Source organism: Bombus flavifrons, chromosome 6, assembly GCF_040668555.2.
Source record: "Bombus flavifrons isolate JBK064 chromosome 6, iyBomFlav1_principal, whole genome shotgun sequence".
In the NCBI taxonomy this organism is placed as follows: Eukaryota; Metazoa; Arthropoda; class Insecta; order Hymenoptera; family Apidae; genus Bombus; species Bombus flavifrons.
In genome coordinates, this window is record NC_138447.1 from 8,568,276 (window position 1) to 8,578,235 (window position 9,960).

A 9,960-nucleotide genomic window follows, 5' to 3' on the forward strand; every position below is an offset into this window, starting at 1 on the left:
CCTATTATTTTGGCTTATATTAAACAAATAAAAAGTTTTCTATGTAGTTCTTCTGTGCATGCAGATTAGTAGTGGGGCAGTGTATGTTAAAGAACATAATCACATCAGTATAGGTGCTAGTTTAGCCAGCACCGGTATGTTAGCAGTACGCGATTGAGGTTGTACACGATACAGTTTAAGCAGTACATTTGACAGATACTGATTCATATTTTTCGAAACATCATTTTAAATTTCTTCAAAACTATTTGATACGTATGTAACGTGAAATTAATCAATAGTAAGCAAAAAATATCATTTTATTCTCCTATCATCCAAGAACTGGTGGTCAAAATGGCGGAAAAGAATGACTCGCCGGGTTCTACCTCAACTTCTACAGGGCACGAAAGTCAACAACTACTTTCAGGTTTCATAGCTGAAATCGTAAAGAGTCCAATAAATCTCCTTTTAGTAGGCGTGATCGCCTTTTTGGTTTACAAAATAGTTAAAAACAAGACGAAGGTTGAAGAGCCCGTAAAAGAGATAAAGAAACTGCCAAAAATACGACGTGATTTTACACTCGAAGAGTTAAAGAAATATAATGGTACGGGACCAGATGGACGAATATTAATTGCTATAAATGGTAGTGTTTACGACTGTACTCGTGGTGCCCATTTTTATGGTCCTGGTAAGTATACTTCTAATAATTTATTTTACATGATAGTTGACGAATCTGCGTCGTACATGAAATTGCTATGTAATCGCAATTCTATGTTACGTACCTTAATTTTCCAGTGTTATTAATTAGCGCATAAATAAGTTCCATCGTCCATTGGTTATTATCAGTCTCGGCTTGTGTAAAAATCAATTTGCGAACATCATGAGACCGTGATAATTGAGAAAGCTATGAAATAATAGCTTGTGAATGATTAACATTTCGTTCATTATTAAAATGCAACATTCACACACAATTTATGAAAAGATTTCAACCAACATATATCAATGATTATTTTGAAAAAATAATTATGATAATATTTAATATAACAAAACAATAATTGTTATATTTTCAGAATTATATTGCTTTATAGGACTATGATTTTTTATTAATTTTATCGCAGGTGCTCCATATGAAGTATTTGGTGGGAAAGATATTAGCAGAGCCTTAGCAAAATTTTCATTGGAAACATCACAGGAATATGATGACTTAAGCGATTTGAAAACTGCAGAAATGGAGTCTATAAACGAGTGGAATGAACAATTTAAAGGTAATAGCTTTGTAAAATATTTTTTGAGAACAGAATAGAGGATCAAAGATAGCAAATTATAAGTAAGTATTGAAAACTTGGTAGAAATACTTGTACTAGGATAGGTACAATAAATCTTTGTATAATAAATTTTAATATCTATAATTTAAAATCAAAATTCAATATTTTCTATACAGGGTATCGCACAATAAGTGCCGTTTGATATAACTATTGAATAATAGATGATAGGACAAAAATATAAGGGGACTTTTATCATTATTTTTTATATAAAACGTCACTATGAAAAAAATGTCTAGCTTCAATTTTTCAAGGTCATACTAAGGTCGTCTCATGTTTTTTTTTAATAAAACTGTATATATGTAAAAATGTATTTTTAAATACATTATTCAATGCATTTTTTAATTCTCCACAAAAAAGTATTAAAATACTTGGATCTAAAAATGATTAGTTTAGAAAATATTTTAACTTTAATATTGTAGAACTTATCATATCAAAGATTAGGAAAACATAAAGAAAAAGGACTAAAAAAACATTGAATGGTGTATAAAAAATTTATGGTTTTATCTAAAAAAAACACCTTAGTATGATTTTGGAAAATTAAAGGTAAACATTCTTTTTTTCATAATGACGTTCTACATAAGAAATGATGATAAAAGTTTCTTTATATTTTTGTCCTACCATCTATTGTTCAATAGTTATATGAAACTGCTCTTATCATGGTATACACTCTGTATATATATACCTTTATAAAAGGTAGAGTAATTAGAATACGTATTATTACTATATAGACATTATTTTCACATTTCTCCTTATTTTAGAAAAATATGATTATGTGGGAAAATTGTTGAAACCTGGTGAAGCACCTACAAATTATTCAGATGAGGAAGATGAAGGTAGTCAACTAGAGAATGAAGCAAAATCCAAAAATGATTGATTGCTTGATTGTACATCAAATGCCAAACAGTCTCAAAAGGATATTGCGCACACTCCATTAAAGAAATTCTTAAAATCGTGACTCATGAATATATTTATGAACATTTATCTGGATATTTTACTACGTCATAATGATATTAAAATAAAAACTAAAATGGTATCTTTTGACCGAGTTGGAAACATATAATTGTTCAAAACTGATGTTATGTGTGAAGATTTTTCTTTAGTATCCAATTTTTCAATCAATAAGGATACTTCAATAGTATAATGTTTTTATATGTGTACAAAAAGTTTCTTACACATCCTTAAAACTGGCACTAGATATAAGACAGAAATCTTTTGTGCTATATTCCATTAAATATCTTTGTTTATATTATCATTCACGTTTGCCACATAGCATTTGGTACATATAATATATGTATTTGGTATCTGTAAACTTTAATAAAATGATGTTATATTTGACATGCATTTGAGATTTAATATTAAGTTGATGCAATACATTGCATAGATATGAGAATAGAAAATATTTTCTTAACATAAAAACATTATGCTCTTTCTAAAAACAAAATGATACCATCTTGAAGTACAGAATAATTTCAGTCATTCATAGCTAAATCTATTCTGCAAAGAATAAATTGTAACTTAAATATCAAAATCTCAAGTCCAAACATTTTTGTATAAAAGGCAGCATTAAAAATCTATTTGGGAGTTTGTAAAAAGTGATACACGTTTACTAGTCTTTTTTATATGAAAAAAAATGAGAGTACGTGTGAATTTTATTATAAATTCTAATACATTATGTAAATTGTTATTGTTTGGAAATTGGGATTTCTTAAAAGTTGTTAGCATTTACGATACTGTTCATATAGTGAAAAATTTTTTATTATCGTGAAATTATTTATCAACTATGTTTTTTCTCTTTTTTTTTTATAAATCTCCTTCATTCATGCACCAATCTTAAGAGAAAATAATCTCACATCCATCAGAATATGTACATGTATTAAGTACTTTTAAAAGATATGCATTTTCTCAATTATTTGTGCAATTAATTTTATTATAGGACTGATACCATTTCTGTAATAAATAAATATAAATATATATATATATTAATTGAAGTAAATTATAAATTTGAATTTTCAATCTGCGCTGTTATAGGAAAGAACATTTATTGATTGTATAATAAAAACGTTGTTAATATAAGCAACTACATATAATTTAATGAAATTTGTTTTGTTTATATGTACGAAGATGACTACATCAAGTTTTCATTAACCTACGATTTATTGTAAAAAAGGAGAGGCATTTTATTATAATTTATATAAAAATTTGTGTATAATTTTTTAAAAAGTAACATACGAATGATACTCTATTATACATATGTATATGCTGCAGTGTTTTCAGTGTAAATAAGACAATTCTGTATCATTCCTACAAAGCAAAAATATTTATGAAGATTTTATAATTGTATCGTACCGCAAATATTTCGTATTTATAAGCAACCTTGATTTGTATCTCGAAAAGCAATATTATTGGAAAAACTATATTTTTGACTGTACTTCCTGTAATGATCATATTCACACAATCTTTGATACAGTCATCATGTAATAGGAGACTGAGTATCGTGTGAAATTTATAAAAGCAATGCGTATTATATATACTTATTCCAATTTGTACAAAAACAAATTTGCTCAGATTAAAAATTTAATCAAGTACTTGACCAAATTAAGCATACTTTACTTTATATCAACATATATTATTCTCTTATATATTATATATGTGATTTTATTCTTAATATAGTTTCAATATAATTTATTAGAAAAGTTATTTCATATCTATACATGTTGTTGTACTTTTTCTGTTAAATGGAATGTATGTTTGTATGTTAATTATTCCAATAATTATTATACCGACCAGTTAGAATTTTATGTAAGATTATTTATAGAGAATGTTATGAACCAATATTAAAATGTACTTTCTGTTATTATTAAAAAAGGAGTGGATAGCTTGTAAGATGCAGACTTAAGTACTCTACTATTACATACGATACAGGTCATATCAATTCTTGTTTATATTAAAAGCAGTAATTTCTTTCAAACAAGTTCCTTATTTTGACTTTGTACCTCCCATTTACGTGATTTAGTTTCCTCGTCTTTTTACTTAGTTGCCAACCCAATAGTTTCATTGTGAGTGAGGAATGCGTAGAAAAGTGAAACACGTAACGATTTCAATTCTATATATATGTTATTAAAAGTTGTTTTTATTACAATAAAAGTCCAATTTTGTTTTATTAACTTAGAACTATGACATGTTTCTATTAAGAGTCCATCTTCAATCACATGTTACCTGTATATTACGAATATGTACAGAAAAATTTATTCGTGCATGATTAAATTACAGGAGAGCATTATTAAATTATAACAAATAATGTTATACATGTAACTCGAAACTGTTAATATTTGTTTTTGTGCGTAATATGTATATACATATATCATATTACACATATATTAATTTATTTTTTAAAATTACTTTATACTTTACATTCTTTTTGTTATTTATAACATTTTAAATATCTAATTTTTTCGATTTAAGAAGTAAAAATAAACACCAAGAAATGAATTAATTTTTTATAAAGATTTGATAATTCATATGGATTATATTGTATATATCTTTTAGCATATTAGATATTTTAATGAAAATAATAAAAGATAAAGATTATAGTTATTTAAAGATCGTGTTTTTCCACGGTCAGATTACATTGGTTCCGTTAAGCGGCATGTGAAATCAAGGTTTCAATACTTATGTGTAAAACATGTTCCCTTACATCGTAAAGAAAAAAGATATTCTCGAAGTATCCCGAAAAATCAAGCCGAATATATAAGCTAGGATCATCTTTCATATACGATCGATTTCAGCGTGAACTTAAAGATTTATCTGTTCTAGTCTGTTAATAATCTTTTCAGAATGAATGATATTGGAATGATTTGAACATAATTAACCTTGCTTTTCTAATCTATATGGATTATTGAGTTCTTCTCTCGACAACACGATGCCATGAAATACTCGTAGAAAATATATTTTATTTAGTTTTTTATTGTTATCCTTCATTATTATGACAATGCTCTACATTGTAAACTTCTTTCTTAAAATATATCTAACAAGACATATGAAGTGTAACAGACATCGAAATCTAAAAAATGACCTTGCTTCTTTAACCCATTACAATTATTTTATTACACAAATACACAATTGATAGATTGACATTAAATAGTCAGAATCTTTACGCTAAACTATCTCAAAATAGAGCATACTTCTCCGTTCTTTAATGTAAAATTGCTGTTTCTAATATATAATTTATTCATATTAGAGTGGGTAGTTCATAATTATTACAAATGACATAGGATGGAATTATATCGTATCGACGTTAAGATTACGAAAACTGAGTCCGTTATCATGGTAGATATAATGACGATATCAGTGAGTCAAAGCTTGCATGAAAATATCTCATTTGATTTGTAATAATCGAAATGCAATATTAACTAATTAATCCTTATTGTTCCGTTTGAATCGATTTTTTAGTAAATTAATATATTGATACATATGTATCTTTATTCCTATTCCGTCGTACAAAAATATATGAACTATACGCAGTTAAGTAGTGTATCATAATCTTATAGTTACTGGTTACTTTTTTGCATTATAAAATATAATTTAAAGAAACAACTTTAAAAAATTAATCATTAATGGGTCAGATTAAACACTTATTGTGATATTTTGATATAATGATATTTTTAAAGAAATAATCTGATAGAATAGTGCTGTTAACTACAGAATTTTGTCTTCTGAATAGTTATGTAACATTCGAATAACGATTATCAACAGACACTCGTGACTTTTTTCGATCTATTGTACTGTGCATATTGTCTCTATATGTAGTACTCCTTCGGAGAATAATCTGAGAATAATATTTAATTCGAAAGTAAATGAAATATTTAAAAGAATCTTAATAAATCATTAATAATATACATATGTAAATATTTATTTAAAATATTAAACATAGGTGACTCTGAGTACCAGCCGTATTAAATATGGCAACCATGATCATATAAACAGGTTTCGACACTCGCTAGGGGAACAGTTCAAAAATTGAATTGTGTCACTTGTGAAAGGTCAACAAAGTCTGTATTCTTACGAGACAGTTGAATACCAGTAATGTCTGCTGAGACATTCATAGCATGTCATGCATACGCACAACGAGAACCTTCTTGTCTTCCATGTTAATTTTTTACTAGATTTTTTGGATGATGTTACCTAGGCTTCGATATATGAGTGTTGAGAGACTATTTGAGACTTGTTTGTATGGTCGTAATGACAACAGTGCGAGAGTTTGATTTCGATACATGATCACCTCAATATTAACATAACTTAATCTAATAACCTATTCTGTACGAAGCTGGAAAGGAATCTCGCTGGATGGCACAAGGACAAAGGAGATAATACTCTCATCGTTCGCCGTCACCAGTTGCTATATTGTTTTATTTGTAGAAGAACCACGTTCTTTCCAGAAAACTTCTTCTCAGCTCCTGTTTATAGTCAGTATGGCTCCCCGCGCTTTTATGAAATGTTTATTTGTGTAGAATAGAGATGAGAAATTGGTTAGCGGGAAGAGACAGAAGCAAGAGAGGTAGTACCATCTATCGCTTACCGTCATGCGTTGTTATATTATTTTATTTGTATATGTGACACTTTCAGCCAATACACGTGCTTATCTTAATGATTGTATTGGGTCTACCAGAAATAAGCAATCAGATACGTGTTCCTATGCCTAATTCACGTTCATATAAGTAATTTTTGAAAGTCGCTAGGGAAAACCGTCCGAAAATTAAGTCATGATAGTCGTGAAAAATCAACATGGACGGTTAACAAAGTCCGCATTCGTGCGACACAAAATAAGAATGAGTAGAATGTCTCTACCTCTGTCTAAGATATTCACAGCATGTCACATATGCTCAGAATTCCTTATTCACGTTAGTTAACTGATTTCTATTATGGTATGATTAAGTTAACAACTTAATGTTCCAAATGAAAATGGGTTAGCTGACCTATCTGGATCCCAATCAAGTAATAAAGATGACTGTGATACAAAATAGTACAGTTAGAGGAACCACAGGTTCCATTGACTCCACTGACACTACAAATGTTATGGGTGGTCAAGAAGGTGGTATGGCACAACAAACTCAACCACCTGTTCCAAGTCAAGCTCAACCTTAGCCTGGTGCACTAAATGGAGGTCAACCTGGATCACAACAAGCTACTCAGGATTAAATAACTGGTATTGATACTTCAACCGGTAATTATTGCTTTTTGTATCTAAATAAATTTACTTCACTATCAAAATATAACTAAGCAATTTTTATATGTTACTGAGTGCTACAAAATCAATTGGAGATCCAAAAAAACACAAATTTATTCAGCAATAACTAGTTCTTCTACTTTATGCACATAAGTATTAACAATGCGAAAGTCAAGCAAACTGTGAAGTTTGGTCATGTTCATTGCCAGATTGTAAAACTATGAAAAATTTATTGACTGATATGACTGCTTGTCAAGCAGAAAAAAGCAGTACAATGTCAAACTGTAGATCTTCGAAGCAAATTATTAGTCATTGGAAACATTGCAATCATAACGTTTCTCATGTATGTTTACCTCCAAAGTAATCAAACAAAAATAAAACTAATAAAATTCAAATCCATCAATCTGAAATAAGAAGAACATATCATGTGTTGTCCATGTCCTACTACAAGAGCTAGTTTAGTAGCTGCATAATGTATTATTGAAGGAATGCCAACACCAAGCATATAAGGAGCACCTGGTGCAATAGGAAATACTAGATTATCCCAACTTACTTCAAATATGTCTTTTTCTCTAAATTGTGATCCTAATACAGTTACAGTTGCTGGTAATTCAGCAATACCTACCAGTCCCATGTTTGCTGTTGTAACGACTGCCATTAATATACAACAATCTGTTAATATACAGCAACTATTTAATTTGAATGATTCAGACCAACTTAGTGCTTTAAGTGAAAATAGGTTAGCTAACCTTCAGCTTCCAGCTGGAATTCAACCAGGTCAAGTACAAGCAACATTAGTATAGGAATGAAACGATTGGCATTAAACTGCAACACCAGATCTTAGAAATCATTTTGTTTATAAATTGGTTCAAGCAGTATTGGTTCAACCATCTCACAATCCACGATCTATGCTCAAGAAAAGAATCCACAATCTTGTTTCATATGCAAGGAAAGTTGAAGATTACATGTAAGGAATAGAGAATTCCATATATTTACTTACTGGAAAAATACATACAATTCAAGAAGTATTGTAGAAAAGAAAAAAACGGAAAGAACAACAGTAGTTACAAGTCCAGCATCAGCAACATCCACAACCTTTGAGAACTGATTTTCTCATACTTATTTATATACATAATAGTATTAGCAGCTGTTCTACATTAAAAGTTGATATATTAATAATGCTATGATGTTGTTGTGTTTTCAATTGTATAATTGTGTATCTAACTATATCCAATGATTGTGAAAAAATGGAGAATTAGTATTAATTAAAAATTTCTTCCATTTGTTTTTTCCAATTTACCACCTAATTTTTCAAAACTGTTACAAAATACAAATTTTGAAGAACATACACAACATTCATTCAGAATTATGAAAATTTGATTAAAAAATTTGAATATTTAGATTCAATTACAAATTTTCTAGATTTAATAAATAGATGTGAAAAAAAATTTGTAATTTAAGTATGTGGAACATTAAGTGAATAAATTTCAAAATCTATTTTTATAAGCCTGATTATAGTAAATAAAATTATGATTAATGAACAAGTAAATCATGTTTTTCATGGCAGTAAAGAAATTTGTTTCAATTATCAGAAGTACTGCCTGCTGGATGAAAATCGCCTAGGTGATTCTATATGTAAGTTATGTCTAGTGAGAACGATACAGATTTCAACCCTAAACTAAGGAACGATAATAAATACTTGACATCGTAAAAACTCTTATCAAAAAAAAGCATTTACGTATTACTAAGAGACTATCAAAGGGACTGTAATATTATATAGTCGACAGAAATAAAGCGATGTAAGCGACTAGCAACACTCCACAAAGAGTAAAGAATCGCTGTCACTGAGATGGGTGGCTAGGTGGCTGCTGCCACGGCGTCATCCAGTTCCCGTCCCATTTCCAATTCTCCCTCTCTTCTCGCGTTCACCTCTTTCTTTACACAATTCTCTGTATCTGACACTATCGCGCGCGCGCGCGTGACCACACAACAAACACACGAATGAAAGAGCGAAAAGGAACAGAGCAGGAAAAGGAAGATGGAAGCAAGTTCACGCACAATATATGCGTGCAGCTAGTCGCGTGCCGTTCGCACCTATTCACGAGTCAGATTCTCTTTCTCGAAGAGAGGACGTTCTGCGCAACGCAATCTCCCGTCTCCCCACCTTGTATACATTCTTCCTTTTAACCTGTCGATCGAGAAATCCCTGGCCATCTTGTAACGATATCCCTTGACACTCTCGGCTTTGTAAACGCATTAACAAAGTCGACTTTTTATTTTTTCAATGTTGACGACATACGGCATATAAATCTTTGTCAGGATACGATATTGTACAGCATAGGTTGTTCGTTATGAACATAACCGCGCAAATATTTTAGTCTTGTAATTATAAAAGAGAAAGTGATTATTAGTACAAATGAATATATATATATATAT

At 29.6% G+C, this 9,960-nt stretch overlaps 2 protein-coding genes across 2 annotated transcripts; both read left to right on the forward strand.

Annotated features, from left to right (window-relative positions):
* The first annotated feature begins 101 nt into the window (after positions 1–101).
* MSBP (membrane steroid binding protein) lies at positions 102–4,272 on the forward strand. Its single transcript, XM_069115036.1, has 3 exons — positions 102–664; positions 1,095–1,241; positions 2,060–4,272. The coding sequence occupies exons 1-3, from the start codon at positions 331–333 to the stop codon at positions 2,173–2,175; spliced, it is 597 nt and encodes a 198-aa protein (XP_068971137.1). The 5' UTR covers positions 102–330; the 3' UTR covers positions 2,176–4,272.
* Positions 4,273–7,588: 3,316 nt separating this feature from the next.
* Positions 7,589–9,536, forward strand: LOC138181283 (histone acetyltransferase p300). Its single transcript, XM_069116013.1, is given in 2 exon segments — positions 7,589–7,956; positions 7,958–9,536. Coding segments are annotated over 2 exon segments (999 nt in total). The 3' UTR covers positions 8,589–9,536.
* The last annotated feature ends 424 nt before the right edge of the window (positions 9,537–9,960 follow it).

Excerpts from the sequence above, each read along its gene's own strand:
- MSBP (XM_069115036.1), top strand. The coding sequence starts at position 331 with ATGGCGGAAAAGAATGACTCGCCGGGTTCTACCTCAACTTCTACAGGG. Across the intron at positions 665-1,094 it reads TGCCCATTTTTATGGTCCTG|GTGCTCCATATGAAGTATTT; the intron begins GTAAGTATACTT and ends ATTTTATCGCAG. Across the intron at positions 1,242-2,059 it reads GTGGAATGAACAATTTAAAG|AAAAATATGATTATGTGGGA; the intron begins GTAATAGCTTTG and ends TCCTTATTTTAG.